We start from the raw sequence: 21,228 nt of genomic DNA on the forward strand, positions 1-21,228 counted from the left end.
AATGGTAATACTAATCCAGACTTTGTCGGTATGGATGATGTTGTAGCCGCAATTGAGCCTCCACCTCCTATGTTTTTTGAAGGGCTTGGGAATGACACTAATAAAGTGGATGGGCAAACTCAAACCAACGAGGTTACGATGTGATTAATTTCTTAGAAGTTCATATATGTTCTGCTTCATGTCATCTTTAGTGCTTCAAGGGAAAACGGCTAGATTCAATTTGAAGCGTCGCGGGAAGGAGCAGGCAGCAGCGGCAATACACTGAGGGTGGAGCAGCAGAGTCACCTGATCTACCAGTATGTCTGATTGATGCTGCCCACTGCTCCATCAGCTTGCATCCATCATCTCTAAATTAGCATTATGTCAGGTAAATACAGATAATGAGTACTGCAGCCATGAACCTGTTGAGTTGGTATTTGATTCCATCTTCATGCACATGATAGTCCCACCTTTGCAGGTTCTCGATATATTTGCAATGGATTAAACAATGGGCCTCTCTTGATTCACACATGTTCACATTTCAAGCTATTTGATGGTAAATCTTGAATTTTATTTTCTTATATTTTTTTAGCGGATTAATTAGAACTGATTTGGTTTCTGATTTGTTTGGGCGAGTGCAACAGCTTGCGAAGCTTTACCACTAATCCATAGTCACTATGTAACAATTAAAAGGTGACTGATAGCTCCAATAGATGCATATTTAATATTTATTTCTGCACATCATTTAGACAGGTGGTTCCATTTGATACATTTAGGAAGAGTACGGTCTTTTCCGACTTTAGTTAATATCTATATTGTTTCTTTGCTATAATAGGCAGGTCTGGAAACACATGCTAATATAAGGCTTGAATTGCACATGTATTGTCTTATTAATCATGCACATTTTGGAGCATGATTATTTTCAAATGGTTTGTCTAACAATACTGAGGAGACCTGCATGTCTGTCAACATTCTTAATATGGAACCATTAGATGATGGATGACCATTTTTTGCAATATCCGACTGACTAATTGTACAATTGATAAGACAAGGGTTCGACTTACTTCCCTCTGCAAACATCTTCTTTGCTCAAGTAATTCAAGGTATGTTTCATTGCTCATTTAGGATGGCTGCTGAACCTCTTTGTGAACCAAGGAAGAAGTTCTCTATACAAAAATAACTTAGTTCTACATTGAAATTTTCACATATGGATAATTCAGTAACAAAAAAATTTGATTAATCGAGTTGGGAGATGTCACACAACACCATTTGCTCATAATTGTTATCTATTTGATCCTCGTGGCAGTCCTATATGTCATGAATAATTGATTCATATGTTGATGCATATATAGTTTGACTGTGCACTTGCATGTGTGCAACGTTCCAAAAGGATAATTCATAACCTAGCAATTTTAGATATCTATGAACTTCAGTATGTGCCATCACGGTCTCAACAGGATATGGTACTCTGTTTTGATTTTTTATCAAAACCTAATTATCAATTTATATATGTGCGTACAATCTTTAACCATTGTAGCTGACGATCTTTAACGTGTTTCATCATCTGTAGGTTGTGCAATGTGAGATAATCATGTATGGTATTACCGAATGGGCTGGAAAGTTTCTAAATTATGAGATATGCATGATTAAGCGGCGTCGGGACCTGTACTTCATTTAATGCAGAGCAAGAAAGGAACATCAAAGAAGCTGTTAAAATGGATGGGAGAATTTGCTAAAACATGTTTACCTATTTTTTTTAAAGATTAAGTGTATTCTAGAAAGAAAATAATTGTATGTTTCATGGAGTAACAAATCAGGAACTGTGCAGGTATGTGTTCATCTTGATGGGAGTTTGTCCGAGATGCTGGGCGAGGGGATTGTTTCCGCACTGCATGTATCCAAGTGTTTAGGGATGCCTTTTGCGAACAAATTTAGTTTTTTTTGAGCGAGGAAATTGATACTTTTTTTGTGAATGTATTCAAGTGGGTGAAATACTCCCCATTTGTCTCGAGAGGTCCAGGTATGGAAGCTTAGCACTGGGTTTGTCATTATTGAGGCAAGAATAGTTTGAATATGCACACTTTCATTATGTACTTGCAGTGCGTAATGCATCATGTGTAGAAAAAGATAGTTATATTTGTATAGAGTAAATTACAAGGTTTGAGGTATTTGAATAAAAAATACTTTGTTGTTTCATGACATGCAACAATGCCATCTTTTGTGCTTGTTATTATAAGTTTGAGTAAATTTGTATTAGTTAATATAATGTACGATGACTGCCACGTTTGACTAATTTTATATTAATTTAGACGTGCGTTGCACGTGCACATTTACTAGTACTCAATATGGAACACAGAAACCGACTATCAAAGCATTGCTGATCCGATCCCGCATACTATATATAGGTCATTAACTGACATATAAAAATGTTTGGATAATTTTACTTCTACAAATATACTCACAAAAACTGAGTACATTTTTAGCATTGGCTAAAAGGGTTATTATTCGAATGAAAGCACATAACTGTCGCGTAAAAGATGTTGTATTTTCAGTACCAAATTTACGATTTGATCCAAAAATAAGGAGGCATTAAAATGATGCGGATCTTTGGGTCTTGGGTGCCAATGCACTTGAATTTGATCTTTTTAAAAGTATTGTGAAATTAGTCAAAAATTTCAGAAACTTCTTGCAAACAAGAATGATACGGTGTTATACCCGTGTGACAAGTTTCGCGAATGAATGAGTTTTATGGTATTTTAGGCTAAACAAAACAAAATCGACACTATATAAACATATTCACACCTTTTGTTTATGTCAAGGAGTCCACGGAAGTCACTTCTTCGCTAAAATTTTTATACAAGTATAACACTACAAGATTCTCGTCTCCGAAAATTTTCAGGAATTTTTGACTCTTTTTGTTATTTATAAATTATTATTTTTCAAACAGGTTGCAATGGGACCCAAGATTCATTAGGTATTTCCGGGCATTAAAATGACATAGTATATAGCACTAATAAGGTTCTCCTATATGACATGAATGCGCCATCAATTTCTCCGACGAATACCCTAGTATATTTGTACAGCAATTAGTGTACAATTTTCACAAATTTCTCTGACAAATACCCTCGTATATTATCAGTTCATTTTCCGGCAGAAATTGAAAATATGCCGTAAATATATTTTAGCGGCATTGTTATCCTTTTGACCAAAAAATGAATCCCATTACTCGGCAATAAATGCGGCAGACTATATAAAACCCAACCTGATGCCCGGGGTACTCCCAGCAATTTGACTCCCGAGGCTCGTCTAGTCTAATCCACCTCCCCACTAATCCACCAGCTGTTTACACAGGGTCAGCTAACCGCTCTCTCTATAGATCAACGTCACTCCCCATCTTGTTCGTCTTGGTCACCCCCACCCCCACTTTCCCTTCACTGGTCAAAGGCACCACCACCACAGTACAAGCCAAGCCAAGCCAAGCCAAGCCAGAGAAGAGGACCAGGCGTAGGTGGATGCAAGTGTGAGCCCACCGTGTCCGCCCCATTCACACCCTAGCCACATGGAGCATCCGGCGCCGGCGCCGGAGCCGATGCTGCTCGACGAGCAGCCCCCCACCGCAGTCGCCTGCGAGAAGGTAACCGGATCTGTGCTGGGATGGTGTTGGCCGTGTGTTTCTTGGCGTGGTGTTCCGTTGAGCTGATGTTTAGCGTGTTGTTTTCGTTGGGCGCTCTTGTTGAGCAGAAGCAGCAGGATGGCGAGGCGCCGTATGCGGAGGGGAACGACGCCATGACCGGTCACATCATCTCCACCACCATCGGCGGCAAGAACGGCGAGCCCAAGCAGGTGAGCTCAGCGTCTCTTATGTTTCGCTTGTGTCTCTTGGCCTGAGTTTGCACGGCCAGTTCTTGCCTTGGTGAGATGTGTCTGCTCTCCTGCAGCTATTCTCTTTAGCTATGACAACTCATTGAAATATAGCTGTGTGGAGTCTTGGTTAGATTTTTCTTCGTTTACCAAATACGAAAAAAATGTTTCAAAGCGGCTGAATTTATCAATTATCAAGGACGATGTAGCTTGTCAGCCTATTTTTGTAGTGCTCATTTGTTTGATCCTCATGTAACTATGGTTTGCTCAAGAGATCTGTTCCAAATATGCCTGTGTGGTGTTCCATACCGTGGGTTTTCGGGACAAATTTGGACGGCTTCAGTTAGATTTTGGCCAACACTAGTGCTCAAATCTGTTACTATGAGCAACAGCTGATACCTCTTTGGCGCCCAGTTGGTAATGTCCTGCTTTGTTTTTCAGACGATTAGCTACATGGCGGAGCGCGTTGTGGGCACTGGTTCGTTTGGCATCGTCTTTCAGGTGATTGCTCTAGCCATTGTTTGTTTCCTTGTTTGTGTTGTTGACTACCAGCCTGATGTTTAGGGAAATGTTGCATGTGTAGGCTAAATGCCTGGAGACCGGGGAGACGGTGGCCATTAAGAAGGTACTGCAGGACCGACGGTACAAGAATCGTGAGCTGCAGCTTATGCGTTCGATGATCCATTCCAATGTTGTCTCCCTCAAGCACTGCTTCTTCTCAACCACAAGTAGAGATGAGCTGTTTCTGAACCTTGTCATGGAGTATGTCCCGGAGACACTCTACCGCGTGCTTAAGCACTACAGTAATGCCAAACAGGGGATGCCACTTATCTACGTCAAGCTTTACACCTATCAGGTTTGTGAATTTCCAGTGAATAAATGTGAAATGTGTGTCTGTCATTGTGCAACTATTCTAAGTCAATTTTACATTTGTGGCAGCTATTCAGGGGGCTGGCGTACATTCATACTGTTCCAGGAGTCTGTCATAGGGATGTGAAGCCACAAAATGTTTTGGTATGTATCAGAGGCCGGGGTCTTCCCCTTTCTGAAAAAAATGTATCAGTGAACACTGAACAGATTTGCTCAGTTTTCATGTATGGCTTTTCTTGCTTGATCTTGAACTTGCCTCCACTTGCTTCATTATACAGGTTGATCCTTTAACACATCAAGTTAAGATCTGCGACTTTGGAAGCGCGAAAGTTCTGGTATGTTGGCTCTTTCCCCAAGAGTTTAGTGATACGTACACACTGCTTCAATCCATTTGTCCTGTCGTGTAGGCTACTCATTCTATTCAGTATTGAACCAGAATCGGCATCATGGTCTGTGCTATTTTGATTTAGTCTTACTGTTTTAGGCTTATAGCTGGCCAGGTGTTAAGATTAAAATTAAGTCACTTTTATATACCTTACAGTTTGACTTCTTCAGATATTTTTGGTTTATAAACTATTATCTCTGTATTCCGCTTATTCCTTCCTAGATTGCTGAATTCTTGCTTTAGCCGAATGCAAAGTTTCTGATCTTCACTTCATTTATTTACATTGGATGTCCGACACTGAATTTAAACTTTTGTTCCTTTACTACAATATCAACCTGCATAGTACTTTGATGTTACTTACCTGCTAATCCGATATCATTTTTCTTGTCCTGTTCTATCAGGTGGCGGGTGAGCCCAATATATCATACATATGCTCACGCTACTACCGTGCTCCGGAGCTTATATTTGGTGCGACTGAATATACAACATCGATAGATATATGGTCAGCTGGTTGTGTTCTTGCAGAACTGCTCCTTGGTCAGGTTAGTTCCTTCGTTTCGTTCACATATATTGCAATCTCCTAGGTTCCAACTAAGATGTCAATACTGTAGTTTCTGATCTTTCATTTGTTTTTGCTAGCCATTATTTCCAGGCGAGAGTGCAGTCGATCAACTCGTAGAGATAATCAAGGTATGCAAACATTCCATATATCTTTCTTTCGCTTATACTATTAGATGTTGTTGACCTTTGTGATGTTCTTGTAGGTTCTTGGAACGCCAACTCGGGAGGAAATACGTTGTATGAACCCGAATTATACGGAGTTTAGGTTTCCACAGATAAAAGCTCATCCTTGGCACAAGGTAGGCTTGCAATCTCATTCTAATGTCCAATCATATATCACATTTGCTGTTATTAATATATGTGGCTCACTGTTATTAATATAGCTCAGCCGTATATAAGATCTGCTGTAATATACTTAACCATGTAATGTGATGCCTACGTGTACTGATTGCACTTTGCTGTGACCAGGTTTTCCACAAGAAAATGCCTCCTGAAGCCATAGATCTTGCTTCACGTCTTCTTCAATATTCACCAAGCCTCCGTTGCACTGCTGTAAGTATTTTCTTTTCACGTTGCTTGCTCTTCCAGGTGTTTGTTGCGGCAAGTAGGAGAGGAACAGATGAATGTAAATGTAAATATGAATGGTCTTTTAGAGACAATCAGATATATAATTGTCCTTATTGATTGTTGGTAACTTATTTATGTATATGTGTGTAGTGTACGTTTGTCAAACTAGATTGATCAGTACTAGTCTTCTTTTTTTTCTTTTCGAAAAGGGGGGACTCCCCGGCCGCTGCATGATGTATACGGCCACAATTATAAATAAATAAAGTAGTTCAACAAGGTCTTGCAATCTGCTGCAAAAAAGTAGGCTGGCTCACAAAGAGCTAGAAAAACAAAAAAGGCCCAAAAGCCACAACCGGCTGGCATAAGATAGATAGATAGGTAAACTAATCGCCTATCCTATTACTAGTCTTCTATGAGCATCATAATCATAGTTATGAGGACCGCTAATCCAGTACCATAGATCGATGCTTGGCAGATGACGAGTTGATATTTAGTCGTCTTGTAACATGTTTTGCTATAGCGTGATGGCTATATTCACGCATTTGAATATCCGCATGCAGCTTGACGCATGTGCGCATCCTTTCTTTGATGAGCTACGGGAGCCTAACGCGCGCCTGCCAAATGGACGCCCGTTCCCACCTCTGTTCAACTTCAAGCATGAAGTAAGTGCATCAGAGAAAAACTAGGCTGCTCATTTGCAATTTGACAAAAATGTATGCAACCTGTTCGTGCTGTTGTGCTTATGGGATCTTCTTTTTTTTTTTCTGCAGCTGGCCAATGCTTCACAAGACCTCATCAACAGGCTTGTGCCTGAACATGTTCGCCGACAAGCTGGTCTTGCTTTCGTGCATGCGGGGAGCTAAATATGCGCACCGGTGCCCTCAACCTTGCACCTTATTGTTTTGCCATGGGCAGAAGGGTGGTGGTTTAAGATGGAGGCAGGTCAGATGATCCCTGGAGCGATATATGCCAGATTCCATCATCAGGAGTACCGGTAGAGCACCGAGGAATAACAACTGTCTAGATCATCTGCCAGGGAAGGAGACTTGCCAGGGAAACAGCATAGCCTTACGCCGTGGACCCGAGTTTTCTTTCAGTTTTTGCCCTATTGTAAGAGTTATTAATAGCTTCTTAATGTACTGTAGCTCGTAAGTTGTCAACTATTTTGTTCTCCATTCACTGACGTATTGTTGCAGTAAACTTCGCTGTTCAATAAGTTGTGTCATGGCAGAGCTTGCACGCCCACTGCCTGTCATGTAGTCAAGCTGTCTATTTTCTGTTGGGTAGTTGCGACCCGTCGTGAGATGGCATGGCTGAACTGGAATTAGGGTTCGTGGGATCGAGAATTGGGGAAGCTATAGGTTTAGTATGGCCAAAGGCTCACAATATAATCCAATGCTGATTCCAGAAAAACAGGGGAGGCTTAAATTGCCCCGCTAGCAACAGGTAGAAAGGAAACAACTCGGCAAGTGAACTGATACAATAATACTCCCTTTGTCTTAAAATAACTGTCTCAATTTTGTACCAACTTTAATATAAAGTTATACTACGGTTAAGACATCTATTTTGGAATGGCACGAGTAGTAAATAATGGTTGAATAGATGGAGTCCCACGAGCCGTCCGATCCTGTGACGAGCTTCAATCTTGAGCGTCCACTAACTGAATCTTGATGAGGAGTTATATGAAGCAGTTTCGGCCTGACAATCCCTCCCCGTGAAAGACGAACTTGTCCTCAACTAGTTGATGGGCGATCGAACCAGCCTCCTACTGTTTGCTTGAACAAGGCCGGGAAGGTGGTCTTGATGAAATCAGTGTCTTCCCAGGATGCATCATGATGCGGAACATCTTACAGTCATTCCCATAGACCTATCTTCGTCTCTCAAGACACCACGTGGACTGATGACACGAGCTCGTGCAAGGACTACCACGAACGAGGTTAACTCTCTCTTTGTTGAACTCTCCTTTGACCCACTTGAGACATGGCTACTACCTCAAATGGAGATGCTTTATGTGCTTAGATACCAAAGAAGCAACCAAGGAGAAGTTACAGTGCAAGATGGACAACGAGAGCATGAAGAAAATCTTCTCAGCGCAGAAATACCGGTACAACCGCCCATGTATCGCCCAACTACCGCCCGGGCAGTACAACCGCTCGACTACCGCCCAACAACCGGTCAAGCTTCTGTGATCGAGTGGTGCAAGGCCGCTACAGCACCCGTTTATCCCCGTAACAGCCACCAGACTGGTACAAATGCCCCAAGCACCGGTACAACTGCTGAGCACATCCGGAAACACCTCCAAGAACTAGTACGTGAGCTCCCAGCGGTACAACCGCCCCCATGACCGGTACTACCGCCCTGCCTATGCGCAGTGAAAGGGGTTTCACCCCATGTATCCCCAACTTACCCCTTCGACTATATATACTTGTCCCCTACCTCCGTATTAGGGTTAGCGTTGTGTTAGCTCATATGTGAGATAGAGCTTCGCTCATCCATCTGGATCTACTCCACCGCGAGGGACCGACACCTCCTCGGAGAAGATCCTTCTTGGATTCAAGACCCCTTTTTTGGGAAGATCATCAAAACCTCCTCACGGAGAAGAACCGGTTACCCTATGTATCGTCCTTTGTTAGATTCGGATCGTGCATCTCTTTGTGTTTCGAGGATCTAGCATATGTGTGATCGTTCTTGTTGGTTTGAATGACTCTCTCGTGTCCCCCCTCGTGTTCTTTGTGGGATTTGCTCCAATCGTGAAAGATCGGGCAACTAGGGTTCTACCCTACATCATCTTGGTATCAGAGCCACGTTGATCACGAATTTGGAGTCTCCCCTACTGTTTTCTAGCCTTCTTTTGTTTGTTTTCATCCTAAATTCGAAAATCCCCACCAAAAATACCCCCCCCAATTTTTTTTGTGATTTGTTGGTGTGATGAAGTTTTGTTGGATTTGATCCATGGATTTCGTGTGTAGCAGGTAGATCTAGCTTTCCAACAAGTTTCCCCACCTTCCATCCTTGAAATCTTCGCAATTTTGTTCCCGAAATCATCCATTTTCGCCCCAAGTTCATCCCCGATCCAGATCTGAGAACATTTTCCCGACAAATGTGGTACAACCGGCCCCCGAGGCGGTACAACCGCTACCCCCAACACCTGATACTTCTGCCAGCCCAAAACTGGAACTCCAGGACGCTCCAGGAGCGGTACAACTGCCTGCTCAAGAGGTACAACCGCCCATCCCAGTTTCAGCCTCGGCTGATTGACAGTTTTGACCATAACTAATTCATCCGGACTCGGATTTTGACGTTCTTTAGATCGCTGAGTAGCTATTGACATTCCCCATCCATCTAGTTAGGTTCCAACACCATTTGACTCCATCAAATTTTCATAATTTTGGCATCTTTGCCTATGGCCACCACCATCATACGCTATACCACATTTCGACTTCCGCAACTTAACCCATTATCGATTCCCATAGCATTTGTGGTTGCTTGAGTTGTGATTTGAGTCTCCTAACGTGTTTCGGCTACTTAGGGACGGTTGCTTCTTCTTCAACCACCACCACCACTACCACCATTTGACTTTGGTTTTGAGAATTTGAGTTGTGGTTCATCGTTTCCTAGGGTGTTTCGGCTAACTAGGAACGGTTCGACATCGACATTACCGCCGCTCATCTTCGCCACGTACTCGTCATCAACGACGACCACTTCACCATTTTGACACCATCATCCGTTCTTGCTTACAAACAACCAACCTCAACGGTAACCTCCATATCATCTTGGTATCATGATATATCATCATTGTATATTCTTGCCATTGCATTGATAACCGCATAGACCATTTTGCGTACCTTTCCTATCGAGACTAGCCTTTGAGTATTGCCGACAACGTTACTTGTGCACATTTGTGATCATAGCTCCCATTGCATACATACCATATCATCTTGGTCCATATCTTGGTATCATCTCTTGTGTCACAAGGTTGTCATAAGCATAAAAAATTGCTATCTTGGTTCGTGAAGTTTTGCATGAGAAAAGAGCTCAAAATAGAGAGAGAGAGCCATCCAAGCTTTTAAGCAAAAGAGGAAAGATAAGCAAAGAGCTTATAATCAAGAACCATAGCATCATATTACATTAAGATTGTCATACTAGATCATCTTGGATCATATCATCGAAATACCATACATATAGCATACTTGGGATAGAAGTCGTTGCATTTTTGCTTAGTAGGTTGTGCACAAGTTTTGTATCCGCCTATGGTGCAATCGTGCTAGCGTCTCTCTAGTGTTGTGCAACAAGAGCATTCTCATGGATTCCACATTTTGGCTCATTCCTTGGTTGCACGACCCCATTTATCTATCCGTGTGTGAGTTTCCGTGTACCATATCTTGCTATTGGTCTACTTGTTGCATTTGCAAATTGTGGATCTTTTCCAACATTATTGAGGCTCCCTAACAATTGCATCAAAATTTGTGCCACCATCCTAACCGAGCTCCACTATAAGCTTTTACTTGTGTAGGTGTGAGAAACTGACAAGAATCGGTACCAATTGTGCTATTTCCTTGTTCCACATTTGAGTGATCATTGATCCATCTTCAACATCGGTCAAGATACATTTGGTATAAGTTCTTCTCTTTCTCCCACTCACATATTTTCTTGAAATGATGGATAGGCCAAGTACTTCTACCAACCCACTCTTCATCGGGCAAGATGACGACATGTCCTGCTATGTCACAAAGAGCCACCTCTTTGGTGCACAACGAGCTTTGCATCAAGAGCAACAAGCAATGAACGAACACATCAACAACCTCGCCACCGACTTGCGACTCTCCGAGCAACATACAAGAGACTACTTCGACAACAAGCTCGATGACCACAAACAAGAGAATGACGCAAGAATGGACGAGATTTGTGCTTTGTTGGCCAACCGCTCTTCTACCACTTCGTCCTACTCAAGATGGAGCCACTCAAGTTGACACTCTGACGACACCATCTCCGGCTCAAGTACTCCGACATCGAACACTCTTCGACGAGCCGCGCGCCAAGACCTTCAAGCAAAGCACAATCCTCTACATGACTACGACTCTCAAGAGCAAGTTCATGCACAAGAACATCGACACCGTCAAAACCAAACTACTTTCACGCAAGCACAAGAACGACAACGCCAACGTCAATAAGAAGAGGAAGAGCAAGCATGAAAACACCAAGATGCACAAGATGCTGAGGCACAGTGTCAACAACAACAACGATGAGAAGATCAAGCACTTGAGGCGCAACGTGCCCTCCGAGATTCAAGTCGAGCCGTAGACACGCACAACCGGCAAGCTCATGAGCAACAAGAAGCACTTCGCAATGAAGTTCAAGGGAGGATTTATCAATCCCAAGTGCATTGTCAAGTTCCTCAAGCTCCTCCACAAGCTCGACAAGAACATCAAGTTCACCAAGAACAAGAAGATAATGGAAATCCTCCACGATAAGAGCAAGTTGAGGGATACAATTCTCCTCGTCAAGGACGTCATCATCCCCTACCCCAACACAATGAAGAGCAACGCTACGGCAAGCTAAATTTCACCATGCCCAAGTTTTCCGGAAGCAATGATTCCGGAGAGTACTTTTCATGGGCATTGAAGGTTTACAAAATCTTCCGCTTGCACAACTATGAGGAAGAGAAGAAGATCGCAATGGCATCCCTTGAGTTCCATGACCACGTCCTCATTTGGTGGGAACAAGTCATTGAGCGCCGTGAGGCAAGAGGTGAACCACCCATCACTACTTGGGCGCAAATGAAGGATGTCATGAGATCATGTTTTGTGCCAACATACTACAACCGCGACCTCTTCAAGAAACTCCAACTTCTCAAGGAAGGAACCAAGAGCGTTAAAGAATACTACAAAGAAATGGAGATTGCCATGATAAGAGCCAATGTCACGAAAGATGATGAGCAAACTATGGCATGTTTCTTAATGGACTCAATCATCCTATCAAGAAGATCGTCGACTTCCAACCTTACTCCAATCTCATGGAGCTAGTGCATCAAGCTACCAAGGCGGAATGGCAAGTGCAAGATGACTTCAAGTATGCCAAGTACTCTTCCAAGAGATACGGCTTCTCCAACACCCAAGCTTCAATGACTCCAACACCTTCTACCTCAACGAAGCCTTCTACAAGCAACAACGACAAGTCAAGTTACAAGAAAACTTTGACAAATTCAAGTCGTCCTCCTACTACAAGCAACTTCAAGCCAAGAGATTCATCATCCTCTACCTCAACCGATGAGACCATCAAGACAAGTTCCTTCAAATGCTTTACATGCGGCGGCCGAGGCCACAAGTCCTTCGAGTGTACCAACAAGCGCACCATGATCTTCAACGGCGATGGTACATATGACTCCACGAGTGAAGGCGAAATGGAAGCCCTTGAGCAAGTGGCCATGCACCGGCAAGTGAACAAAGATGAAGATGATCAAGTCTTTTGTGACGAAGATCCGAGCCCCGCTCTTGTTGTCTCCAAGGTCTTGATGCTTCAACATCAACAAGACGAAGACCAAAGATGCCATATCTTCCACACCAAGGTAGGTATCAATGGAAGGTCCGTGAAGGTCATCATCGATGGAGGGAGTTGCCATGACTTAGCGAGTGAAGAACTATGCTCCAAGCTCCAATTGGTCAAGATGAAGCACCCACATCCCTACAAAGTTCAATGGCTAAGCGACTCCAGCACTATCCAAGTCGAGCATATGGTACAAGTTTCCTTCAAGATCGGAGCTTACGAAGACACTTTGGAGTGTGATGTTGTTCCTATGTCTGTTTGCCACCTACTTCTTGGACGACCATGGAAATTTGACCGAGGCGTCATCCACAATGGACGGACCAATCACTATAGCTTCAAGATGAAGGGAAAGGAGTACGTTCTATGACCTATGTCTCCAAGCCAAGTGATCACCGACAAGCAAGCAAGCCACCCATCATGGAGAGAATAGTGAGAGAGCGAACCACCAAAAGGAGAGTGAGCGCCACAAGCCCAAATTGAGTGCCTCCACGATGAGAGACAAGAAGAACTTAGTCCTATTTTCCACCAAAAGTGAGATAAGAGAAGTGTGTGAGAACCCATCAAGTGTCATGCACTATGTCATTTTGTGCAAGGACGAGGCACCAAAAGCTAACACCTCTCACAATCTACCTTCAGTGTTATCTTCTCTATTGCAGGAATTCCAAGATGTATTTCCCGACGAGCTACCTCTGGGTCTACCTCCAGTACGAGGCATCAAACACCGAATCGACCTCATCCCCGGAGCACCCCTTCCCAACAAGGCTCCCTACCGCGTCAACCCCGAGGAAACAAAGGAGATCCAACGGCAAGTACAAGAACTCATTGACAACGGCCATGTATGAGAAAGTCTGAGCCCTTGTGCCGTACAGGTAATCCTTGTTCCCAAGAAAGATGGTACATATCGCATGTGTTCCGATTGTCATCCTATCAATGCTATTACCGTGCATTATCGTTACCCTATTCCACGCCTAGATGATATGCTAGATGAGCTTAGCGGAGCCACCATTTTCTCTAAAATTGATCTTAAAAGTGGCTACTATCAAATACGCATCCAAGAAGGTGATGAATGGAAAACCGCATTTAAGACCAAATTTGGCTTATATGAATGGCTTGTTATGCCAATGGGTTCATCTGAAGCACCCGGTACTTTCATGCGAGTCATGCACTTTGTTCTTCGACCCTATATTGGTGTATTTGTTGTGGTCTATTTTGATGATATTCTTGTGTTTAGCAAATCTCTCAAAGATCATGTCACCCATCTTATAACCGTGATGCAAACTCTTAGAAAAGAGCGCCTTTATGCTAATATGGAAAAATGCCTTTTTGGTGTTGATAAGCTTGTTTTCTTGGGTTTCGTTGTGTCTTCTAAGGGTGTTCATGTTAATGAATCTAAGATCAATGCTATTAAAACTTGGCCCCATAACCAACCAACTTGCAATAAGTGCGTAGTTTTCTTGGTCTAGCCGGTTTCTATCATAGATTTGTGAAGGATTTTAGCACCATTGCTTCACCTTTGCATCCTTTGAGTAAGAAAAATGCACCTTTTGTTTGGGGACCATCCCAAGACACCACATTTAATGAGCTTAAGAATTTGCTTACTCATGATCCCGTTCTTGCATTACCAAACTTTGACAAACCTTTTGAAGTTCATTGCGATGCTAGTGGTAATGGCATAGGAGGTGTGTTAACACAAGAGAGGCAACCCATAGCATACTTTAGTGAGAAACTTTCCGGAGCGCAACTCAATTATCCAATCTATGACAAAGATCTATCTGCTTTAGTGCAAGTTTTGCGTGAGTGGGAACATTATCTTCTACCTCATGAATTTGTCATCCACACCGATCATGAAACGCTTAAGTATCTCAAAGGTCAAACTAAGTTGAACAAGCGTCATGCTAAATGGAGTGAATTCACTGAGTCATTTCCTTATGTCATCAAGTATATCAAAGGCAAGGAAAATGTTGTGGCGGATGCGCTTTCCCGCAAATGCATGCTTGTTACTAAACTTGAACTGAATGTCATTGGCTTTGAGCACATAAAAGATTTGTATGTGCATGATCCTACTTTTGCTATTCCTTATGCGAAATGTTTGACGCATACATCTTGGGAACGCTATTACATCAAGGATGATTATCTTATGAGAGCTATCAAACTTTGCATCCCTGAGTCTTCTCTTCGTTTGTTACTTTTGCAAGAATCTCTTGGAGGAGGACTAATGGGACACTTTGGATGTGACAAGACATTTGCTACGCTCTCCAAGAACTATTTTTGGCCCAAGATGTTTCACGACGTCTCACGCTTCACCAACCGATGTTCGACATGTCGCAAAGCTAAGTCCAAAGCTCAATCTCATGGTATATATACACCCCTTCCCATTCCATACCACCCATGGGAAGATATTAGCATGGATTTCGTGCTTGGTTTGCCTATGACTAGAAATGGAAAGGATTTCGTGTTTGTTGTTGTGGATTGATTCTCTAAAATGGCTCATTTCATTCCTTGCAACAAGATAGATGATGCTTCACATGTTGCCAATCTTTTCTGTAGAGAATTCTTGTGCCTACATGGAGTGCCAAAGACGATTGTCTCGGACCGCGACGTCAAGTTCTTGAGTTACTTTTGGAAGACCTTATGCGCCAAGCTCAACATCAAGCCACTATTCTCCATGGCATACCATCCACAAACCGACGGCCAAACGGAAGTGACGAACCGAATGCTCTCCACTCTACTACGTGTGTTGATCAAGAGGAACATCAAGGAGTGGGAGGAGTGCCTACCCATCGCCGATTATGCCTACAACCGCGCACGACATTCGACTACCGGCAAGTCCCCTTTCAAGGTCGTCTAAGGTTTCAACCTGTTGTCCCCATTGGACATTCTTCCTCTACCACTTCAAGAGCGCATCAACATGGAAGCGAGTGCATGAGCGAGGTATCTCAAGAAGGTGCATGAAGATACAAGGCACACCATCGAGCGGCAAGTACAACGCCTCGCGACCATGATCAACACTAAGAAGTGCCCCATGATATTCAACACCGGAGATCTTGTGTGGATACACCTTCGTAAGGACCGCTTCCCCAACGAACGCAAGTCCAAGCTTCTACATCAAGCCGACAGACCCTTCAAGGTGCTAGAACGCTACAACAAAAACACCTACAAGATCGACATCCCACGCGACAAGTACTCCATGAGCGACATATTCAACGTCAAAGATGTCTCTCCCTACCAGGGTGATGAAGTTCTTGATCCAAGGTTGGATCTTTCCCGGGGGGGGGGGGGAGATGATGCGGAGCATCCTATGATCATCCCCATGGACCTACCTTCGTCTCCCAAGACACCACGTGGACCGATGACACAAGCTCGTGGAAGGGCTATCGCGAATGAGGTTAACTCTCTCCATGTTGAACTCTCCTTTGACCCACTTGAGACATGGCTACTACCTCAAACGGAGATGCTTTGTGTGCTTAGGTACCAAGGAAGCTACCAAGGAGAAGTTACGATGCAAGATGGACAATGAGGGCATGAAGAAAATCTTCCCAGCGCAGAAATACCGGTACAACCGCCCATGTACCGCCCACCTACCGCCCGGGCGGTACAACCGCTCGACTACCGGTCAAGCTTCTGTGATCGAGCGGTGCAAGGCCGGTACAGCACCGGTTTATCCCTGTAACAGCCACCAGACCGGTACAAACGCCCCAAGCACTGGTACAACCGCTAAGCACATCCGGAAACACCTCCAGGAACCAGTACCCGAGCTCCCAGCGATACAACCACCCCCATGACCGGTACTACCGCCCTGCATGCGCGCAGTGAAAGGGGTTTCACCCCATGTATCCCCAACTTACCCCTTGGACTATATATACTCGTCCCCTAGCTCCGTATTAGGGTTAGCATTGTGTTAGCTCATATGTGAGATTGAGCTTCGCTCATCCATCTGGATCTACTCCACCGCGAGGGACCGACACCTCCTCGGAGAAGATCCTCCTTGGATTCAAGACCCCTTTTTTTGGGAAGATCATCAAGACCTCCTCACGGAGAAGAACCGGTTACCCTATGTATTGTCCTTTGTTGGATTCAGATCATTTATCTCTTTGTGTTTCGAGGATCTAGCATATGTGTGATCATTCTTGTTGGTTTGAGTGACTCTCTCGTGTTTCCCCTCGTGTTCTTCATGTTCTTTGTGGGATTCACTCCAATCATGGAAGATCGGGCAACTAGGGTTCTACCCTACATCACATCATCTAGTGGTAGATTCGCTCGTTGGACCACAGGTAGATTATTGCAAGGAATTTGTTGTGTCTCCAGTACTAAAACTGGCCTAATTTTGATCCATTCTTCTTCTCCAACCAGAGGGGGATCAGCGCATGGAATAGCTTGAGGCCCCACGTCCTTCAACTGTCTCACATGGAAAATTGGATGAGTATGGGCTTTCTCTGGAAGGAGAAATTTATAGGCCACTTTTCCCATTTTAGGAATAACCCGGAATGGTCCATAGAATTTGCTCTACAATTTGATGTGCACCATCAAACCAAATACATTTAGGCGGTACGGTTGCATATTCAAATACACCACGTCCCCCACGTCGAAACTGCGCTCAATACGCTTACGATCCGCATACTTTCTCATGTGCGCTTGAGTTGCTTCCAATTGTCTTTTGGTTGCTGCATCCACTTGTCTCCGTCACTTAGAAAGTGCTCTGCGTCAGCACTAATACTGTCAGGGATGATGTTTTCACAAATTCTTGGGGGTGGTATCCATACATCGATTCAAATGGATTTTTTGAAGAGAGGAATCAAAAGAAGTCTTGTAATAGCCCTCCGCCATTGCCAGGTGACTTGTCCATTTTGTCAGCTCATCAGATGCCTCGCAGTGCAAGTAATTTTCGATGCTTGGATTCATACATTCCGCATGACCGTCAGATTGTGGATGATACGCAGAACTGTAGAGTAGTTCACTGCCCATGCTTCTGAATATATGCTGCCAAAGTTTACTTGTGAAGATCCGGTCATGATCAGAAACTATTGCCAGTGGAGGGCCATGTAACTTCAATACATTTTCAATGAACGTTGTAGCCACTTTCATCACTATAAGTGGATGAGCAAGGGGTATAAAATGGGTAAATTTGGAAAGCATGTCAACCACCACAAAAATAACTTCATTTCCTTTTGATTTCGGTAGCCCTTCGACGAAATCCATACTGACATGTTTCCACATCATATCAGGGATTTTATGTGGGTCCAGGAAACCAGGATAAGGACATGTTTCCCCTTTATTTGTCTGGCATGTTGGGCACTAAGTGACAAAATGGTCCACATCTCTCTTCATACCTTGCCAATAAAATATTTTCTTGAGCCTGTGGTAAGTAACTTTCATACGAGAGTGCCCTCCAAGTGCAGAAGAGTGTAAGGCATGGAGAAGCCTATATCACAGGTCACTAACCTTGCCTACATAACCTTTCCTTTGTGTCTGATGATCCCATCATGTAAGCTGTATTGGTCCACTCTGTGCTCTGGTGATAGTAGCAGTTTCTCAAGTAGTCTTTTGCAGTGCTTGTCTGTCGGATAATAATCCCCCGCAGCTAATATCTAGGTAGGTGTTACTAAAGAAATTGCTTGCAAGGAAATATTCCTGGACAAAGTGCCTGCTACAATGTTATCTTTGCCCTTTTTTGCAGTCCAAATGGAAGTTGAATTCCAATAACTTCAACATGAGTTTGTGTTGAATTCTTGAGAAGATTTTTTGATCTGTCATAAACTTGAGACTTTGATGACCTGTTCTAATAATAACATCTGACTGTTGGGGAACACAGTATTTCAAAAAAAAATTACCTATGATCACCAAGATCTATCTAGGAGATGCATAGCAACGAGAGGGGAGAGTGTGTCTATGTACCCTCGTAGACTGAAAGCGTAAGCGTTTAGTAATGCCGTTGATGTAGTGGAACATCTTCACGATCCAACCGATCCTAGCACCGAACGTACGGCACCTCCGCGTTCAGCACACGTTCAGCTCGATGATGTCCCTCGAGCTCTTGATCCAGTTGAGGACGAGGGAGAGTTTTGTCAGCATGATGACGTGTTGACGGTGATGATGAAGTTACTGGCATAGGGCTTCGCCTAAGCACTACGATGATATGGCCGAGGTGTGTAACTTTGGAGGGGGGCACCGCACACGGCTAAGAGAAGACTTGGTGTGTCTTTGGGGTTCCCCCCTCCCACGTATATAAAGGAGGGCGGAAGAGGAGGTCGGCCCAAGGGGGGCGCGCCATAGGGGGGAGTCCTACTTGGGCTCCCGGTCCAAGTAGGATTTGCCCCCCTTTTCTATTCCAACTAGGAGAAGGAGGGAAGGAGGAAGAGGAGAGAAGGAAGGAGGGGGGGGGGGGGAGGGGGGAAGGGAGGGAAGGGAGGGGGGGGGGGGGGGGCGCCGCCCCCTCCCCTTGTCCAATTCGGATTGGAAGGGGGATGTGCGCCACCTCCTGGCGGGCCCTCTCTCTTCTCCACTAAGGCCGATGGTGGCCCATTAACCTCCGGGGGGGGGGGGTTCCGGTAACCCCCGGTACTCCGAAACTTATCTGAATCAACCCGAACCATTCCGGTGTCCGAATGTAACCTTCCAATATATGAATATTTACCTCTCGACCATTTCGAGACTCCTCGTCATGTCCGTGATCTCATCCGGGACTATGAACAAACTTCGGTCATCAAATCACATAACTCATAATACAAATCGTCATCGAACGTTAAGCGTGCGGACCCTACGGGTTCGAGAACTATGCAGACATGACCGAGACACATCTCCGATCAATAACCAATAGCGGAACCTGGATGCTCATATTGGCTCCCACATATTCTACGAAGATCTTTATCGGTCAAACCGAATAACAACATACGTTGTTCCCTTTGTCATCGGTATGTTACTTGCCCGAGATTCGATCGTCGGTATCCAGTGGTGCGCGTCGGTCCTAAACAAATGGTTTTAAACCCCTTTCCGCGATGGCATCTAGAACCGTCACCAAGTGAGTGTGGGCGATAGGGTGTTCCTTCCCACACGACCCAGAAACCGTCGGGGATATGTCCTCCTGGCACACACGTTCGGCAAAATGAGGTCGTGTGCGACCGTTGAGCGCTCAAATACGGAAATACGTACAGTAGAGCTAAAAATACAATTATACGGCGAAATTGTTTCTGGTCGCAAGTACATCCCACACAGTCACTCCCCGCTAAACGTTTCCATTCGTATGTACATCCCACACAGTCGCTCCAAGGAAAACGTTTCCGTTCACAGGTACATCACACACAATTTTTCCCGTTAAATCGTTTGTGATAGCGTTTCCATTGCACACGATATTAATAATTTTATCGTTTGCATTATTGAATGCATCACACACGGTGCATAGAAAGAAACTGTGTGGCAAAGGCTGTCCATCACACACACTTTTTATGTGATAAACGTTTGCGCAAGGTGGCCTAATGCAAACAGTTTTCAAGAGAAAGGCATGTGTGCAGTGGAGATTGATCGCACACGTAGTGGATCCTAGAAACGTTTCTGATCTCCACGTATATCGCAAACGTTTCACTTTCGCAAACCGTGTGCAGTGTAATCCCTATTTAATCCATAATTAATCCAATTAATCTTTAATTTAAAAATCACATGTTATGAATTTGAAAGTAGGCAATCACTTATTTCATATCCAACCATGTTTATTAAAAATATAGGTTCAACCACGAATCCATAATTCAATGCACATGTACATATACTGAAGAACTACAGAAGCACCAAGTAAAGAATGATGAACCATAGTTGTACTAAAGACTGTAAAGAGAGAGGCGAAAGGCATTCTGGTTGCTGGAGAAGGTGAAGCGGAATGCCCATATTGTGCCCTCCTCCATGCGTAAGGCGCGCACGACTCTAGGCCAACCCCTTGTGATGGCTGCCCGTCCATCCTTCACTATCTTCGTTAGGGCTTCTCGATGCTCATTGTAGTCTAGATGAAATACTTTAAACTTCATTGCGTGTCCACCAATCATGTACTTTGCAAGGTAATCTTGAGTGAAATGCTTCGGGAACCACTGGGAACGAAAAAGATTCAGACATTATTGTCTAACAACTCATTACGGGCAGTAAAAAGAGAAGGCTGCAGAGTTTGTAGTTACTATCCTACAACTCACTTTTGTGTTGGATAGAGCATAAACAAATAATTTGCTTGCCACCATTCATATCTTTTTTCTAATAATCCTTATCAGTTTCTGAAAGGATCGAGAAGAGGTGTCTAGAGGGGGGGGGGGGTGAATAGACTCTTAGCAAGAAAAGTTGCAGTTTTTAAATTCTTTGAGTTTAAGTGTAGTTTTAGCACAAGTTCAAACATTCACAATACATATCAAGCAAGCATGATAAGAGTATATGAGCAGCGGAAAGTAAATCATGCAAGTTGCAAGAATGTAAAGGGATGGGATTGGAGTGTG

The 21,228-nt window shown here is 43.8% G+C and overlaps 1 protein-coding gene across 1 annotated transcript; it reads left to right on the forward strand.

Moving 5' to 3' along the window:
- The first annotated feature begins 3,354 nt into the window (after positions 1-3,354).
- On the forward strand, positions 3,355-7,439 carry LOC125551183 (shaggy-related protein kinase GSK2). The gene is made up of 12 exons (XM_048714344.1): positions 3,355-3,613; positions 3,721-3,822; positions 4,282-4,341; positions 4,424-4,696; positions 4,780-4,854; positions 4,989-5,045; positions 5,497-5,637; positions 5,735-5,785; positions 5,860-5,955; positions 6,125-6,208; positions 6,784-6,885; positions 6,994-7,439. Exons 1-12 carry the CDS (start codon positions 3,539-3,541, stop codon positions 7,084-7,086), a joined length of 1,209 nt encoding a protein of 402 aa, XP_048570301.1. The 5' UTR covers positions 3,355-3,538; the 3' UTR covers positions 7,087-7,439.
- Positions 7,440-21,228: the final 13,789 nt, after the last annotated feature.

The sequence above is a fragment of the Triticum urartu genome, chromosome 1 (genome assembly GCF_003073215.2).
Source record: "Triticum urartu cultivar G1812 chromosome 1, Tu2.1, whole genome shotgun sequence".
Classification (NCBI taxonomy): Eukaryota; Viridiplantae; Streptophyta; class Magnoliopsida; order Poales; family Poaceae; genus Triticum; species Triticum urartu.

What these genes read in the sequence shown, in the direction of transcription:
- LOC125551183 (XM_048714344.1), top strand. Translation starts at nt 3,539, where the DNA reads ATGGAGCATCCGGCGCCGGCGCCGGAGCCGATGCTGCTCGACGAGCAG. An exon ending in AAGCTCATCCTTGGCACAAG is followed by an intron (nt 5,956 to 6,124) that starts GTAGGCTTGCAA and finishes TGCTGTGACCAG; the next exon opens with GTTTTCCACAAGAAAATGCC. An exon ending in CAAGCCTCCGTTGCACTGCT is followed by an intron (nt 6,209 to 6,783) that starts GTAAGTATTTTC and finishes ATCCGCATGCAG; the next exon opens with CTTGACGCATGTGCGCATCC.